At 42.2% G+C, this 19319-nt stretch overlaps 1 protein-coding gene across 2 annotated transcripts; it reads right to left on the bottom strand.

Annotated features, from left to right (window-relative positions):
- Positions 1-534: 534 nt before the first annotated feature.
- On the bottom strand, positions 535-18914 carry TMEM170A (transmembrane protein 170A). 2 transcript variants are annotated; one of them, XM_045819048.1, is made up of 3 exons: positions 18657-18914; positions 6881-7051; positions 535-3954 (listed from the first exon to the last, which is right to left on the bottom strand). In XM_045819048.1, the coding sequence occupies exons 1-3, from the start codon at positions 18787-18789 to the stop codon at positions 3824-3826; spliced, it is 435 nt and encodes a 144-aa protein (XP_045675004.1). In that variant the 5' UTR covers positions 18790-18914; the 3' UTR covers positions 535-3823. The 2 variants fall into 2 exon arrangements, with proteins under 2 accessions (XP_045675004.1, XP_045675005.1); XM_045819049.1 differs by having other exon boundaries at positions 6950-7051.
- Between the last annotated feature and the right edge of the window lie 405 nt (positions 18915-19319).

Raw genomic sequence — 19319 nt, 5'->3', positions numbered from 1 at the left:
TGCCCTGGCTGGTGTGGCTCAGTGGGTTAAGCACTGGCCTGCAAACTGAAAGGTCGCTGGTTTGATTCCCTGTCAGGGCACATGCCTGGGTTTCGGGCCAGGTTCCAGGTGGGGGCATACAAGAGGCGACTGATTGATGTTTCTCTTGCACATTGGTGTTTCTCTCCCCCTTTTTCTCCCTCTCTTCCCCTCTCTCTAAAAATACACAAATAAAATCTTTAAAAAAAGAAATAATAAATTTTTCACACTATCAGCTTTCCCTCATTTCAGTGTATAATCATACAAAAGTTTGTTGACAGTACTATATAGCCCACAAAGTGGAGTTAATAAGACTCAAGTTCACATGTAAGTAAGGTTTAATCACATCTTGGAACAAGAATTTTACCATAAATTAGTAAGAAGTTGAACATAAAAGGAATACTGCTAAACATGTTAAATACTAAGTTATAAAAAAACCCCCAAGAACTTAAGTCAGACAATTGTATTACAAAAGATTAAACTCATTGGCCACTGAAAGAGAAATAATAGTTCCAGTTCACAGAATTAAAAGTAATTCTTTATTGATAAACATTTATACCAGAATTAGGAATGTCAGTAGAAAAATAAAATTTAAATAATTTTCTATCATACAAATAGTTGATCAGTTTGACTGTAGCAGTTAGTGAAATAATCTAATACAAAAAGTTAAGCTGATTTTAGTCACAACCAGCCTCAGAGAGTGCACAAAAAGAAATGCAGGTACATAGAAGTTTCTGCCTATGGACCGCTCACGGCACCAGGGTTTCACATTCCAGGACATGGCGTCTCAGGGAAGGGTATATGCACTGCAGTTGTAGTAGGAACTTAATTCAAACCAGAGCAGTGAGAAAGGGCATCAAGAGCCAACATACGACTTAAAAAACTTAAAAAACAGAAGGATTATTACTTAAAGGTAATAATTGCATGAAGTTTTTCTCACTAGGCTAGACATTTCCTAAGAAGTAATATTTCATGGAAAAAAAAAGGGGGCGGTTAATAGCACAAAGAGCCATGGTTCTCTCCGAACATTCATTATGCATTTAAATGTGGACCTAAGTTTTTGCAAAATGCCTTTACCCTGAAACACCCATCGTAAAGAATCTAGAAATCAGCTTTTTGGTTGAGGGCTGTCTCCTTTCTCCACATTAAAAGAAAAAAAGTGAATATACAGCTGGGGGTTGGGGTAGTTGTGCATGTGTCTTAAGAAAGCCAGGTGTTGGTAATAATTATCAAAAAACTGTACAGTAAAATACAATGTTCAATACAAATGCCAATATTTTTTCATTTGAGCAACTACTCCCAAATAATTGTGTATTTGAAATGAGAAATTTAAAACAATCAAATAAAAAAAATAAGGAGGGACAGCCATTTTTTATCATTCAAATAGTTTGGTCCTAAAAACATTTCAAGCTGCAAAACTCAATTTATATAAACTATATACACATATATTCACAGAAGAATGTTCACACACTTGGATGGAGAAAACATTCAGTTTGAGGATACATTTTATATTTGAAGTTTTTGAAAAGAGCAGATAATCAAAATATAGCAAATATGGAAGGATGAAAACAGGAAACACCTTTCAAAATGCGTTAATTTTTTGTGTCTTGGCTCTAAAAGAAAAATAACCAAACATTTAAATCATAAATCAATATGGTTTTTAAATTAGTACTCTGGGGGAGGGGTCTACCAATCACTGGCCCACTTGTTCAATTTGTGAAATTCTATCCAAAAGAATGTTTTAGGGGAGAACGCTGAGGCATCTTTCAATAGAGATTGTTAAAATCATTTCTTATAATAGAGGATATATTCCAAATTTCTTAGACTTAAGGGCTACTTTTCAAAATCACAGCTCCTTGAGTTGAAAAATGGAGTCTTTAATTAAAGGCTTAAAAGTTGCTTGAAAGAAAGATTTGAACATTGGAGAGTAACCTTGGGTGTTTATAAAGACTTTTGTCTGCATTCCAACTCTACCTGTAATTTTCTACCTAGGCTGAGTATATGTCACTATAACTTTGACAAGTGGTCTAATGGCCTTTAGTGGAAAGAAAATGTCCAGTTAATTTTTGTGATCCCTTTGTAATTTTTCTCTTTTGACTATCCCTGATAAATTGGTCCCCCTGGCTGTTTTTAATCAGAAGCCAGAATGGGTATTTCTTTGAGTGAAACTGTGTGTATGTGACCTCATGGGCTGTCAATCTTACTCTCACAATAAAACTTTCCTTCAAAAAATGTCAAACTTAATTACCAGATGTTATTTTGAGAACAGATAACAACAACATTGATTGTATTCTATACAAAACAGTTTCGGTTTTTGCCATCCTTTCTGTTTTGAAGGTCACAGTTTTCAGGCCTTTTAACGAAAAAGATCATTAGGCAGTAAAAGAAAAATTTAAAAAGCTAAAATTGGATTTTAAAAGCCTCTTAATATTTGCCCCAGCAGGTGTGGCTCAGATGGTTGGAGCAGTGTCTGTGAACTGAAAGGTGGCAGGTTCCGTTCCCCATCAGGGCCTGTGTCTGGGCAGCTGGTTCAGTCTCCAGTTGGGGCAGGTATGAGAGGCAGCTGATCGATGTTTCTCTCTCACATTGATGTTTCTCTCCTTCTCTCTCTCTCCCTCTCTCTAAAAATCAATAAGCATGTCCTTGGATGAGGATAAAAAAGAAAAAAATCTCAATATTTAATGTTCTTTAAGGACATAAATTCTCTTAAAGGAAAATCTAAAGGAAGCAGTGGAAGGCATATCTGAAAATTAAACTTTAGGCACTTTCTGGAAGTGACAGCCACCACTAAGTAACTAAGAAGACTAAGTAGCTATTAAAACAAAGAAATCGATAACCCTAACACTAGTTTAAGCTGCACTTCTATTAATTTTTCAAGAGCCCGTAATAAACCAGTCACTAAGAAAAACTACAACAGAATGTTTTAAATATCTTTTTTATGTGCCTTAATGTCAAGAATACCCTAACCCATGTGGGTTAAAATTTTCAACTTGAGTTATTTAATAGGATCTTTTTCCAATTAAACTAAATAAAATTAATAGAAGTAACGGGGAAAGGTGGTACTGGAATTCTGGAGGAAAAAAGTCTCAATTAGCTAGCTTATTTTGATAAAATGTATAAAACAACAAATTCACATCTTTTAAAATATATTAAATAATCAGAGGTCAAGATACTTATCCATAGAATGTCACATCATTCAGTAGTTAGCTCCTTTTTTAAAGAACAGTGGAATCAAAGTCACTACTTGTGTTACAGATTTTTTTTGTTTTATTTCACCAAATTTGTTCACAAAGCTATATTCAATCATAACTATTTGGCACTTACTATCGTGAAGGTGTAGCAAAAAAAAGTCTGCCAAATTTCAATCAAGATTAGATCAAGTAAGATTTTTAGTACAGTATAGTCTGCTTAGAAATAAACCAATATTTTCCATAGTTTTTCTGAAATATACATCACTGCATTTTCTCACACAATATTGTGAATTTCAGTGCGAAGACTGCTGACCCAGAAGCACAGCTGACCTGGCTTTGGGTAAAGGTGCACCTGTAAAACTGCTTAAATTAAATATAAAAAACAAACAAACAAAATAAAACTTGATTTGTTTGGTTGAGAACAATAAGAGTCCAAAAGGATCTTCACTTCCTGGAGCTTCAAATTGAAGAAAAGGCGGAGTTGCTGTTCTTCACATACTTTTTCATCCAAGTTGCTTCCATTTGAAGAACTAAGAAAACACTACATTCCGTATCATATTATTTTTGAGGATTCTATGAAACTTAAGTTCAACATCATAGCATAAGGGTCTATGCTATAGAGTAGCTAAAACCCGTAAAAAGGAGACCACCACCACACAAAATGTCTGTCCGGTGCCGAAGGTGAGGGCTTCAAACGGAATCATTTCCTTTCCTGCTGCTCGGTACACTCCTGCAATGGCTGCGCCTGTCCAAAAGTTCAAGAGTGTTAAAAGAAAAATCAAGATTAATATAATCAGGAAATTATAGCACTTAAAATTCTACGATTAGTAAACTGTTCCAGATTTTTTACATTAAAATTTAAACATTGTACAAATGCTTTTGTTTTCCCTATTCGTTTGCTGACTATTCCGTGTTTTAAGTATTCCTTCTATGGTTTGCAAATTATTGATCTCTGCTTTTAGATATTTTAAAGTGACACCTTAAAACTGAGAGTCTCCTAGACATAGTGAATAAAACCCATCTGGAGGTCATAAACCAAATCACAAGGACTGCAATTTCCACATGACCTGATCACAAACTCAAAAACATCTCTTTCTTCCCCATGTGTTTAACAGGTACCTAATACATTCTTGGCAATAAATAACAAAGAATCTTCTGTGTGAGAGTGAGCAAGAAATATTTCAGGAAAAGCCACAGGGAACCTCTACTCCACCTTCTACTACACTTAAAGTTCTCTCTAGGAAGAGGATAGGATGTAGGAGGGAGGAGAGGGGTAGAAAAAGGAAGACAGGAGGACTCGAACCCTATAAAGTTGCTACTAATTCAAAGGGTACGAGGAAAGAAATACTCAGGGATTCCTTTCTGTTCCCTACGTCATTAATTGTTTTTATTATGTTAGTCACTATAACTCCCTAGAAACAGAGTAAACAGAACAAGCACATTTGTATCTACTCAGGTACCCTGAGTTGCTGCAGGGACTCACCATTGTGCCAAGAAAGTTAAGATTTCATTAGTTTGAAAAGGAATAGATCCGAAGTTCCCAGATAAGCGCCCCACCAAATGCTCCCAACAAGCTTCTCCTTGGTCACAGAGTGTTCATTCATTCAAATATTTATGTATTTCTATGTTTTGCAAGGTATGATCCCTGTCCTCCTAGTACACAGAATCTAGCTGAGGACACAAGACAGAAAGCACAAGCATGAAAGAGGTTCTGAATGACTCAAGACATAGAGTGTCTCAATCAAATGTCTACACAGTTTATAACTATGATGTGAGGGTGTATTAACCAATTTAAGAGGAAGAATATTAACTAATACCTGTGCTGGTTTCCCGCAACATTTGAACTGTGGAATGCCCATCTCCAGTGGCCATGCTCACATACTGTGCCACTGTCATCTGAGAAGCACATGCTTCATTGAACCCCTTCTAGAATTTAGTTCCAAAAAAGTGGGTTGGGTAGAAAGAAGCTAAAGCAACCTGACCTGGGCCTTAAAGTGGGATCTGGATGATGAAGAAGGGAAGAAAAGAAAAAGCTTCCGAAAAGATCAGCAATATGAGAAGGGAACAGACTCTGTGCATAAAATCTTAAAGACAAACACAGCATTTAGGGCACAATTACTGTGTGTTTGTATTATGTTAAACTCTTCGCATACACACTATTTCGTTTAATCATCACATGGCATAAGAGGTGGGTAGTATCATCCTCACTGCACTGGTGAGAAATCTGAAACAGGTCCTCACAGCCAGTCATCCAGTAAAAAAACTGGAGCAGAGGGTCTCTAAAGACAGCTGATGTAGCTCAAAATACTGGAAAAGGCCAGTTATGGAAACTCCTTAATGCAGACAGGAGAAAACTGGCCTCCTTCCTGTGTTATCTCAAAGGTTTTATCATTTGCAGAACACAGAGAAAAGAGGCCACTTTGTCCCCAAAAAACCCCTCACGTCAGAGACAGAGGGAGATCTCTGCTTGAAGCTCAAGGTTTAGATTCACAGGAAAAGAAATAAAGTTACAAATTAGTAGGAATGTTATGTTTCTATTTTGTAAAAATATATTTATGTTTACATGTATACCTAGAAAAGAGCTGGAAAGCATAGACCAAAATGCAAATTGTGGTTCTCATTTAGGGATGTGGCAATGGAGGATTTTTATTTTTCTTTTCTTAACTTTTAAATTTATATAAAATATACATGTTAGTTCTATTTAAGTATGAGCTTAAAAAGATTTAAACTTATTTACATCCCTGTGACATGAGCAAAAGCCAAGGGAAAAAAAAAACAGGTAAAAATAATTTATAATATGAATGTTACTCTAATTCTTACTCAGGAATTCCTGAGAGGAAAAAAATAACCAGGTACTTTTTAAAACAAGCATTCTTGTCATTGGAACTATTCTTCCATCCTTAAAGTAACCACACCTGAATGAGTAGAAACGATTCATCAGCCATCCTGTCATGCTATCCCTCAAGTGCCAGCTGATGAGAAAGGAGCAGTAGCTTCCAGAAAGACAAATATCTTCCTTTTGCTGGTGACCAGTTAGAAGATTTCCTCACAAAGCTTAATTAACATAGACTTAACACAGGCTTCCCTGAAGCCAGCAAGAAGAAATCTGACTCAGGAAATCAAAGATGTTAGCCCAATAATAATGGGGGGGACGAGGGTGAGGAAAAAAACAATACATAAAAAAGGGTCCTGTGCAATGGATCGATGTTTCTCTCACACCAGTGTTTCGCTATCTCCCTTCCCTTCTTGAAAAGCAATGAAAAAAATGTCCCTGGGTGAGGATAAAAAAAAATTTTTTTAAACGGACCTGTGGTTAAAGACCACTCTTTCTCTTCATCCCACTCAGGCCTGTTTCTAAATGGGTCCTGAAATGAACTGACAAGTCATATGAAATATTTTGACTGGTATTTTATTTTATTTTTATTTTTACTTCTTATTGAACTTACTAGGGTGACATTGGTTAATATAATTATATAGGTCTCAGGGGTATGACTCAATAACACATCATCTGTATATTGTATTGTGTGTTCACCACCCCAAGTCAAGTCTCCTTCCACCACCATTTACCCCCCTTTTCCCTCTTCCACCTCCCCCTACCCCCATTTCCCTCTGGTAATCATCACACTGTCGTGTGTGTCTATGATTGACTGGTATTTTAATGTCTAACATACTTGTCAAGATTCCAGCAGTTATTGGTCCCACGATGCCCATCAACAGGATGCTTACAGACATGAACCTACCATATTTGTGATGTCTGAGGGTGAAGAGGGCCAGTAATCCAGCGGGGACATGAAAGAAGAGAGAGGACACCAGTGCCCACAGGAACACGCCATACCACATCTCTACAAGGGAAAGCAAAGAAGGGTCACAAATCACTGCCTTTCCCAGTGCAGTCATCACAGACCCATAACTGGGTCATGACACCCAGTTAGTCCATTTTCAAAACCATTCAGCTGCAAGGTAGGTTCATCAGTGAACTAACCAAATAGTGATGGGATCAGCAAACTGCAGCCAATGCCTGTTTTTGTCCATAAAGTCTTACTGGACCAAGTCATGCCCACTCATTTAAGTCTTGTCTATGGTTGTTTTTAAGCCACAAGAACAGAGCTGAAATAGCGTCAGGGACCACATGGCCTGCAAAGCCTGGAATATTTACTATATGGCCTTTCACAGAAAAAGATGACCAATCCCTGATAAGCTACCTCTAGCCCCAAACACTGAAGAAAAGAAAAAAAAAAGGTTCACTCAGATTTGAAAACTGCCCTAAATCATGTCCCTCCTGTAAGAACTACAAGCCTAAATCACTGACAGGGTGCCATGCCGTCAACACCTGTTGATCTTTCCTGGAGTTTTGATTATTCAGTCTCCTACAATGGAAAGCTATAAATTACATTCATTCAACAATCATCTTCAAGATAATACAGTAAATATCAAGCCACATCCTCCTTTTAGGTTATCAAAGCTCCTCAAGATATGTCATAAATACCAGGAAATAGGAATGTTTGAAGACAAACAGTAAGTAAAGGGCAGGTTAGAAGAGGACCTGGTTCCTACAGAGAACCTCTAATCACTCTTAGGATGACAGTAATTCAGTGACATTAAAAACTTTGATCACCACCCATGCACGCAAACCTGTGCATGAGACACCTTGGAAAATACAAAAAAGGAGGCGATACCATCCTACCCTCATGACTGTATAATTCGGTAAGTGGCAGGCACAGCATTCCCCCGCAGTGAGCCCAGGCAGCTTTAGAATTCTCCGAACAGCTCTCTAGCCACCCACATGGATATAGAGAAGGTGACAGACACATCAGAGAAAATCTTGTCCATCCTCCTGCTAGAGGTGGGTAAGTAACAGGCAATTTAAGAGATCAGTCAATAGCCTAACTCAGGGTTTCTCCATCACAGCACTACAGCCGTTTGGACCAGGTAACTGGTGTGGGCGGCTGTCCTGTGTGCTTGTAGGACCTGGAGCAGCACTCCCTGCCTCTACCCCCTGGATGCCAGCGGTATTCCCTCCCCAGCTGTGACAGCCAAACATTGCCAAAAGTCCCCTGGAGGCAAAACCGCCCAAATTAAAAACCCACTGGCTGAGGCAGAGGGTTTATAAGAGCAATAACAGTTAAAGCTGCAAAGATAGATGGGGTCACATTACCGTGAGCTTTGAAGCCCAGATTGGAATTCAACCAACGTGAAAGCCCTGATGTACCAGTAAAGGTTTTGAGCAGTAAAGCTTTGTCACACATTATATTCCAGGTCCCACCTTACATTCTCAGTAGAACAAACTGGAAAACCTTTCCAGAGGGTAATTTGGACACGTGTATCCAAAAAAGTCAAATGTGCACATGCCCTGCCATGGCGATTGTGCTTCCAGGAATACAGCCTACAGGGATGCGCACGCAGGCAAGGACAGGCAACGAGACGTTCTCGGCAGCGCTGTCTGTAAGGGAGAAAACTAGATCCAACGGCATGTCTGTCAATGTGGGGTTACTTGTGAAACACATTTGGTGTGTCCACAAAATTGAACATTGCACAATCATATGAAAATGTAAGATAGATCTTTCTATACTGATAGGGTAGGATGCCATAAGTATACAAAATAATGTAAAAGAATGTCAATCGCAGAATAGTATGCAGAATAAGATCCCATTTTTGTAAAAACAAAACATAAACATTCACGTGTAAATGCTTCTGTGTACTCTGAGAAAAGTCTGGACATGTTTGTTTAATAAATATTTACAACATGCACAGGTGCTGTTCTAAGTGCTTTACAAACATCAGCACATGTAATCCTCTAAACAACTTGGCGAGGCACGTATTATTAATATCCCCAGCTCTCGGGCTGAGACAATGGAGGCAGAGGGAGGTGAAGAAATCTGCCTGAGCCCACGCCCAGCACAAGGCAGGGTCCAGGTTCAACCCTGACTGCCCTCACTCTCCAAGCGCCTCTTGGCGCACACTAAGCAACAGAAAATTGTTATTTCTGGAGAGTAGGGTAGGTTGGGGGAGGGTTGATGACAATTCACTTCTCACTTTGAAAGAAAACAACGAAACTTGTGTTTTAAAACGAACTGTTCAGGAAGCCTGGTCCAATTGGGATGAACAGCTGAAGAGGGGGCAGTGAGGAGCATCAGTCAGCCATTTTTCAAGCTGAATTTGAGTTGTAAGCTTCTGTTGTGTGTGAGATTTTTTTCCCAGATAAATTTCTTATTCTTCTTGGCAGAGGGGCAGGGTGCTTAAGGGGCTTACAGAGATTAGGGGTGTGGGTCAAATCCCCCAAACCACCCTCATCATTGTCTCTGATGACTGTGTTCTTTGCTCACTTTGAGTCAAATAAAGCTTCAGTTAATACCATATTCTACATATACCTAAATTAGGATGCCTAGCTCCTGTTTTGGATGGAAGGCTCTGAATGAAAGCATTGGAGGGGCACCACCCAGGGCTCAAGCCTTATTAAAAATTAACGAACAACTGAGGGTGTTTGGCACTTTTGTTCTGGTGAAAAACTATCAGATAGCTAAAAAAAGTTTCAAATGGTTTGTGAGCTTTTATTTTTTCTTTCTGCTGAACAAGCTGTTATGTTTCTTTAGAATTTTTTTTTAAAGATTTTATTTATTTATTTTTTAGAGAGGGAAGGGAGAAAGAAAGAGAGAGAGAAACATCAAAGTGCGGTTGCTGGGGGTCATGGCCTGCAACCCAGGCATGTGCCCTGACTGGGAATTGAACCTGCGACACTTTGGTTCGCAGCCCACGCTCAATCCACTGAGCTACGCCAGCCAGGGCTAGAATTGTTTTATAATACTGTTGAAATTGGTCTATTTTGTTTGATGATAGATGATTTTTTTTTTTGCAAATTCTGTTAAAGCAAGTTAAATCATGCAATATGAAGTATAAAATGATTAAATAGCTGTGTCCCAAGCTTAAAATTAAATATATTACATATAAATAACTAACATATGTGTAATATATAAAAAATATATTTATTAACTAACTATTGCCCTTTGTCTACAGAGAAATAACCACCTTTCCAGTCAAAGTGTCGATCAGCAATTGAGGGCAGGATTCTGAATCCTCAGGGTCTGGGTCCCATCGTCTTCAGAAACAAACCTACATCACTGCGGCCTCCTTTTCCAGCCTTGGGTGGGAAGCCATTCTTGCTTCCCCTGCCCAGGAGACTTGCCCTCTCTTCTTGTCTGGTGTCCAGACCGTGCTTCTCCCCAATAAAAGTGTGCCCATCAGAGCTCTGACACCCACAAACCTCTCCTGCCTGGGCAGCTTCTGCTGCACCCTGGCTCAGTGAGAGCAGCCTGGCCCCCCGGCTGAAGGCCTCGTACGCCACCCCATCAGCAGCTCATCCCCAAACCAAGGCACAGTACCGTGCAGTTTCCTCCCAGAGCAGTTAACCCCATCTTAAATCCCATAGTCCTTACCAGCTATTCCCCAGATCACTCAGAGACGCCCTCCACGCACCACCCAGTGCACAAACTAAGGTCTGTGATGGCACCAAGAATGCCACTGCCCGGGGTGGACAAACAGGATTACAAATCTGCCTCAAAAACACAGGGCAGCTGCCATGGGCTTCTGGCTGCCACCACTGACCCAATACTGCTCTTGGGCCCTGCTGGAGTTCCCCAAATTTAGAGAAGCACTGCTCTCTGCATCAACTCAAGGCACAGTTGGCACACAACCTCTTACTGGCTGCCACACAACCATGGGGCAGTGAACTCCAAGGTGAGTCCTTCATCTGCCAGAGACTCACTCACTTCCACAAAAGTGGGTCTGGACACTCGGGTGTGCGACCCGAATGCCAAGAAACGAACTATGTTCTATCAAAATTCATATACCAAAGCTCTAATCAAGTAGGGCTATAGTCTTATAAGAAGAGGAAGAGAGATCTCTCTGTCTCTCATTCTCGCTCTCTCTCACCATGCAATGGGAGGACATGGAGAGAAGGCAGCCCAGAGGGCCCTCACCACAGCACAACCACGCTGGCCCCCCGCTGTTAGACTCCCAGCCTCCAGAACCGTGAGAAAATACAGGTCTGTTATTTAAGCCACTCAATCTATGGTATTTTGTAACAGCAGCCGGAGCTGACTAAGACACCAACACTCACCTGGTCCCACTTCTGGAGCACAGGACCTGCCCAAGAGGACCTGCCAGGCTACCAACCCACACCTCAATTTTCCTCAAGGTGAAAGGCCTGTTGGCAAACAAAGAAAGTCTGGCATATAGCAGGTCAGCACCTCCAAAGTGCTGAGAAGGAGAAGGTCGCTGCATCCTTCTGCAACCCTGAGCTGCATCCATTAGCTACCTCAAGGTGCCTACATATTTTATTCAGCATCATTTACATCACTTTATGCAGGAAAAAGGGCTTAATTATATTAGATGAGTAGTGCGGTTTAGAAAACAATTCTCAGATGGATGGGATTATTATAGCACTCTAATAGCAAAGGCAAACCCCAATCAATACAACACTTTAAAAGAAAAACTAAGTGATTTCCCTTTAATCTACTGCGCCTTAATTTGTTATCTATTTAATAGCTACTTATTGATTATCTTTTTATTTCCCTGGCTCAACACAGTGTCAAAAGTCTTTGTCTACACATCACACAGAACTTCCTTGTCCACTGTTTCAAACTAAGTGCATTATCATCAGCTTTGTGTATTTTGGCAGCTGAAGTCACATCACTTCCTGATGCTGAAGTACAAATTAGATGATCTGTAATAAAAGATTGTAAGGGGAAATCAGCACTGGTGACAGAGTGGGCCCCAAAGATTTCCACATACTTCTCCCCAGAGCCTGTGAATGTGTGTGGCAAAAGAGAGTTTACAGGTGTGATTAGGTTAAGTATTTTGAGAGATTTTCCGTGGGCCTAATGTAATCATACAAGGGTCCTTGTAAGCAGGACACAGGAGGGTCAGAGTCAGAGGTTTGAAGAGGCTATGGCTTTAAAGACGGAGGAAGAGGCCAAGAGCCAAGGAATACAGGTGATGTCTAGAAGCTAGAAACGACAAACCAATTCGTCCTTGAGCCTTCAGAAGGAACACATCACTGATGACCTATTTTGGACTTCTGACCTCCAGACTGTAAGATGATAAATCTGTGTTGTTTTAAGACACTAAATTTGTGATAAGTTGTTACAGTGGCAACAACACTAAGAATTCATTCATTCAACAAATATTTATTTAGCCTATTCCATATGCCAGGCAATTCAGTGGGGAAAAAAAAAGATAAAAAGACAAAGATTCCTGCCCACAGGGAACTTATTATCTCTAAGAATCTATTTTTCAGACAGACATCTCAGTTAAAGAGAAAAGCCACAGACTGTAGGATCCCCTATGAGTTCTGTATTAACTAAAAGGGTTTAGAATGGCGGGCTCCCAGGCCCTCTAACATCTACAGCTGAGTCACCTAAATTCCCAGCAAGGTCTCAAGGCCAACCTGGCCCCAGTCGGCAGAAATGGAAGAAGCCTATACCAAGTGGGCAGTGAGGCTCAGCACTCAGCCATCCTTTCAGCTGGCCTCCCACTCTATCTTATGTTCCACGGCAAACGACCGTACGAACATAGTTCCTACGAAGCCAGGGTTCTAGGTAGACCACATCAGTCTTCCTGGGAACTGTAGTTCTCATCTGTCCTGCAGCTCGATGCTGGACTGCCTTGATACTAACTGCCCCAAAGCCTGCATCTCCACACACTGCCCATTGTGAGGCCCCTCTCACTGAATCCCACCCACCTGCCTAGGGGCCCATCTGTTCTCTTGTGAAATAAGAAATACAAATATATTGGCCTCTGCCCCTGGTTCCCGACAAAGAGCTTCTAAAACCCTTGTAAATAGGGGTGCTAGGAAAATATGTTGTCTTAATATTTAGTCTATGACCCTGGTTCCTGACACAGAGCTCCTAAATCCCTTGAAATTTCCAGAATCATCTTGTTTTCCTAAGGGGACCTTTGGTGGGCTCCTGGGTTGGGGCTGGCAACTAGAAAGCCAAGATTATAAGCTTGAAACTTGCAGCCCCATCCCGCCATTCTTTGGAGAGGGGAGAGGGGCTGGAACTGGAGTTAATAACTGATCACACCTACGTGATGAAGCCTCCACAAAAATCTCCAAGTACAAGTTTCAGAGAGCTTCTGGGTTGGCGAACACATGTACGTGCTTGGAGGATGGCCCACCCCAACCCCACAGGGGCAAAAGCGCCTGTGCTCTGGACCCTCCCAGACCTCACCCTATGTGTCTCTTCATCCAGCATGCTTTTATACCCTTTAATATCCTTTGTAATAAACTTCTGATCTAGTAGTAAACTGTATTCCTGAGTTCTGTGAGCTGTTCTAGAAAATTAAACCAAGGAAGGGTTGGTGGGAACCTCTGATTAACAGCCAGAAGCACAAGTGACAACCTGGACTTTTGACTGGCATCTGAGGTGGGCGATGCGGGCAGTCTTGTGGAACTGAGCCCTTATCCTGTGGGGTCTGATGCTAGCTCCAGGTAGACGGTGTCAGAACGGAAATGAATCGTAGAACATCCAACTGATGTCACAGAGTTACCTAATGTGTGGGAAACCTACACACCTGGTGCCAGAAGTGTTGTGAGTGTGGCAGTAGTGTGAAGGTAAAGGAAAACAGTGAGTTCTCCCTAGATACCCCTCCCCTCCTCCTTAACAATGATAACCTGCTCACTGGGACTGCCAACTGCAGCTGTCGTCTCTCTGCCGACCCTAGGGACCTACTGCCCTGTCACCCCTGGTTTCCGAGTGTGCCCCCCTGGCCGGCTTCACCCTGACTGACGGTCTTTGTTCTAGCATGGCTAGATCTCGTCTGTCCTGATCTGGCCTTCCATCTAATCTCCACGCTAAGGCAGAAAGTCAATGATAATGGATGGGTATGAGGTTTCTCGCTGCGGTGATGAAAATATTTTCAAGTTCCTTGTGGTGATAGTTGCAAACTCTGCAAATATAGTTAAAATCATTGAATTGTACACTTAAAAAACAAACACACCAGTAAGTCAGATCATCCCTCCTCTGCTCAACACCCTCCAAAACGGTGCCCCAGGACCTGACCTCCCCTCCCCCTCCCACCTTGCCCACACTGTTCCATCCTTTTTTATTTTTTAATATTTTATTTATTTAGTTTTAGAGAGAGAGAGAGAGAGAGAGAGAGAGAGAGAGAGAGAGAGAGAGAGAGAGAAACATCAATGTGTGGTTGTTGGGGGTTATGGCCTGCAACCCAGGAATGTACCCTGGCTGGGAATCGAACCTGCTACACTTTGGTTCGCAGCCCGCGCTCAATCCACTGAGCTATGCCAGCCAGGACTGTTCCATCCTTTATGTTTCTTAAGCAAACTCTTGTTCCAGGGCCTCTGAACCTGCTACCCCTTTGCCCACAATACTCTTCTCCCAACAGCTATGGGGCTCACTCCTCACTTCCTTCAGACTTCAGTCCCAACAGCATCCTCATAAAGGGCTCCCTACCTTACATAAAATGACATTCCACTTGGACACACAAGACCCACCACCTACTATTCCCCTACCCCGCCTCACATTCACCACAGCTGCTCCTTTCCACACTTTTAAATTCTGTTTATTTTCTCTCTCTCCCCATTAGAATGAAAACTCCTTTGTTCACTACCACATCTTTACTTGGTGCTGAGAAAACGAAAGGCATGCAACAGGCACTGAGTAAATACTAGCTGAGTGGACGAATAAATAACTGGTCCTAGTGTGACCCATTCTTGATTCCAGCAACGGCACAATCAAATATTAGTGGGTTTTAGTTTAACTATCACAAGATACACTTTGGCATTGATTTAATGAAAATCATACCTTCAGAAAGTTACTGTCATTCCTGATACAAAGAAAAGATCTGCTTTTCTGAGCATTCAGGTTTGTTAAAAATGACAACAAAAGGAATCTGAACAACTTGGAACAAGGAAGGTTAGTCAGAAATCTAAATGGCTAAATTGCAAATGCAGGTTTTAAAAAAATCAATTCAAAGCTTCCTGATAGTGATAAACTACAGAATATTTCAGAGCAACGATTTTGCTATATTGAGTTAGCATAATATACAAAAAACCTTTTCAGTGGGGTCAAAATAAAAACTATTCCAGATCCAGGTCAATGAATGATATTCACTGTCTGCAGGATCAGACTTCATGCATCTACTGTATCCATCATTCCAGCTAAAGGTGGGACAGGGAGGTCAAGTGTCTACTCATTACATACTGGTCAACGTGAGGTCCAGGGCTCCATCTCCTGAATGTTTATATCCCCAGTCCGGAACCTGCACTTTGCCAAATGCTTTCAGGTACCTCCTGCTTTTCAGAAGTTCACTTTCTGCCACTTCCCTTTTATAAAAGACCTACATTAGTACTGTTTTGCTAATCAAAAAATGCAAAGAGGATTTTCACTTTTACAAAAAAGGGGGAAAAGTAAAAATAGTGTTCAGTTCTTGTTATGCAGCAAGCTGTTATTACAGGCTGCGTGCACCGGAGCAGCAAGGGGGACCACCAACCTTCTTCCCCAGAACTACACTCAGCATCAAGCCCTCATAGCTCTGAATGGTCTGTGAACATCTGTGCTTTAATCTTGATTCACTTTGTACATCTGTTAGCAAGGCCTGTCCTAAGGTGATTATTTCTTCACTTTATACCATTGCAGCTTAGGAAAGGTTTCACAGGAACTCTCTTTCAGATAGCGAGGGAAACCTGTATTGCTGAATGAATGGTTGCTGGTGATCAACACCTCCAATTATACCTCCACAGAAGTACTGATAAACTCAAGTACACACTGCAGTTTAATATTTTCAGGACAATTTCTGAAAACAAAATAATCCTCATAGCTACAGATTCTCTACCAAGAGGTAATGTTAAAAGTGTTATCCCAAATCTACGTATCTCAATTTGTTTCTTAAAGAAAGAAGAGGCAAGCCCTGGCTGGCGTAGCTCAGTGGATTGAGTGCGGACTGTGAACCAAAGCATCGCAGGTTCGATTCCCAGTCAGGGCACACGCCTGGGTTGCAGGCCATGTCTCCAGTGGGGGCCACGTGAGAGGCAACCACACACTGATGTTTCTCTTTCTCTCTCCCTTCCCCTCTTTAAAAATAAATAAATAAAATCTTAGAAGAAGAAGAGGCAAGCCCTGGCTGGTGTGGCTCAGTGGGTTGAGGCATCATCCTGTAAACTGAAAAAGGTTTCAGATTCAATTCCCAGTCAGGGCACATGGCTGAACTGTGGGTTCAGCATTCAGCTGAAGCTCATAGGAGAAGCAACCAACCTGTGTTTCTCTCTCACATGGATATTTTTCTTTGTCTCTTCCCCTCTCTCTAAAAGCAATGAAAAAACTGTCCTCAGATGAGGGGAAGGAAAGGACAAAAAGAAAGAAACTAAAAGCCAGACAGACTGAACAGTATATTCACAAAGTATCACCTCACATGACTTATCAATTAAAAAAGAATTAAGGTACTTTCACAGTGCAGGGATCTGATAAACACCATCTTCAGCAGACGTTGAATGCCTCCCCACACGGTGCACTGGGAAGTGGGTAACATCATCCATGTGGGAAGTATTCTGACCAAAAATATTTAATTTGAATGTAACCAGGAAGAAACAATTAGATAAATTTAGACTGTGGGACAGACTGAAAAACAATTAGCCTGGACTCTTCAACAATGTCAATCTCAAGAAACTGAAACAAAGATGGAGAAACTGTTGTAGATTCAACCAGACTAAAGAGACATGACAGCTAAGTGCAATGAGTGATCCTTGATTAAATCCTAAAATTAAAAAGGAAACAAAGCTACAAACAATATTCTTCAGACAATTTGGAGAATTTAAATAAGGCCCATATATTAGATAATATTCTACTGATGTTAAATTTCTTGGGATAGAGTTTTCTGACTACAACAGAAAATGTCCTTGTTTGAAAAGATCCACACTGACGTGTTAGGCATCAAGTGCCGTCACTTCTGTAAATTCCTTTCAAATGACTCTGCAGAAAGTAAAAATGTTATGGTTACAAATATACATACATATGTGTATACATAAGCAAAGGAACATAAACACAAATGACGAATCTAAGTAAAGGGTATGTGGGTATTTGTTATACTATCATTTCAATTTTTCAGTAGGTTTGAACATTCTCAAAACAAAGAATTGGAGAAAAAATATGGAAATGAACAAAAACAAACTAATCTGGTTCAGGGGTGCCTGCAGACTGTGCTGGCATTTCATTTTTTTTGAACAGTGTCTCCAGAATGCCATGTTATCACTGACTGCGTGAACTTAAGACCTTTAGAAACACGGTGAACTGCTAGGTTACCATTTTGGGCATGATTTCAAGCTAACATCTGCATCTGCCCCATTACCAGCTATTTCACAAACCTGACTGGGGCAAAACAAAACAAAACAAAAAAACCAGACAGGCAATACAGAGCAAGACTCCCGTGTCCACTGAATGGCGCCTGACAGTCGCTGACCAGTGGAAGAAAAAAAATCACAGATGCCTTGTTTATGACTGCAGTCCGTAATCCAATCCTCCTTTCACTGCAGGTTTCAGGCCCCATTCTCGCTTTGTTTACTAAGGCAAGGTATCAGTTTAGCTGGAGCCCAACCTTAGCCTTCAACTGCCACTGTTCTGCGTCTTCTTGCCTTTAAAGGTCCAACACAAACTGTACCATCCCCTCAGAACCTTTCATTAGCCTTCCCAAGAAATTGCTCCTCTCGGCTTTTGGAGCACAGATAGTTTTCTACCTTGTATTATAAATTTGAAAACCCCTTCTATCAGGCCCAGCAGACGCTCCAGGGCGGGCAAGAAGAGTTAGAAGAAGCTGTGCCAAAGATCTGGAACGCGTGAGCGGAAGACTCGGCAACGTCTCAGAAAGTGTTTCCTAGAAAGAGAAGCTGGTGGAGTGGGTGGATCCGGATGGAGGTGCGAGCAATCAGCAGGCAACCTCCTGGCGAAGAGGGGACCACACTAGAAACAAACGGCGTGTGAGTTCTGACTGCCCCTCAGCCTGGCCGGGACGATTCGGCGTCGAGCTGCTAAGGCAGAGAAACCGGCGCCGACGGAAGGGGCCAGGAGCACCCTGCACCCTGAACAGGCGGGGACGATCGCCTCCAGGGCTCTTTAGAGATCAAGTCTGAACCTAGGTGGTTTGAAACCCCAAAGACCAAGACCAGTTCTGGAGCTGGCCGAGCTCCCTCCACCGACCCGTACACCCGCGGCCGCTCCCTCCGACCTCTCCCCCAACGCGGGTTTGGGGTGGCCGGAACTAAGGGGGCGGCAAAGAAACGACAGGACAGGGGGATAGAGCTCCCAGCTCTCGGCCCAGGGAGCGGGACCCTCCAAGAAAAACAGCCCCAAGATTGCTAGGCTGCGGGACTCTGGAGAAAAGGCACGCCCCACCGTCGGCGGCCCCGGCAGGAAGTGCAGAGCGCAGGCGCGGGGTCGGTACCTGGGAAGGAGCAGAGAGAAGTGGAGTTGGGGCACAGGGTCCCGTTGCCCACTCGCGGGACGAGCTTCAGGCTCAGGATCTGCTGCAGGAGCCCGGCTGACCCTCCGCTGCCGCCGCTCCCCTCGTGCTCCATCCCGCCGCCATTCACCGCAGAGACATGGGGAAGAGCGCCCGAAGTGTTGCCGTAGCTCGCTCTCACAGCCCGCCCAGCTCTCAGTATCTCAGTCGTCTCAGCGTCACCTTTGGCCCGGGCCCTCTTCCGCCTACCCCAGCGGGGCTGTCAAGTGACGGTCCCTTCCTCCAATCAGAGCGCGCCGCAAATGGTAGGGGCGGGGCGAGAGTTGATCCCGCCCCTCACGTTGCGTAGAGGGAGACCCCACGGAATACTCCCCCTACCCGGAAAGTCTCTCCTGCTTCAGTAGGGCACGCTCTACTCTGCCTTTCTCGGCAGCGCCACCTATAATAAAGTTAGGGAATTGCATACGCCCCACCTGACCAAGATGTAGGTTTAAAACGTTAGTCTCTGGCAATGAAAAGAAGATGGTTCAACAGCCAAGTGAAGGAAGCTGAGAGACAATGCACAATAACTCCAACATTTGGAGGGGAAATGAGTTTTTGAAAACTTAATTAATTTACTTTAAATTTAAAAGCACTGTGTAGAAA

This window comes from Phyllostomus hastatus, unplaced genomic scaffold, assembly GCF_019186645.2.
Source record: "Phyllostomus hastatus isolate PE091 unplaced genomic scaffold, TTU_PhHast_1.1 phas_scaffold_345, whole genome shotgun sequence".
NCBI lineage: Eukaryota > Metazoa > Chordata > Mammalia > Chiroptera > Phyllostomidae > Phyllostomus > Phyllostomus hastatus.
Note: the sequence above shows the minus strand (reverse complement) of the source record. Positions and strands in the feature narration are given on the sequence as shown.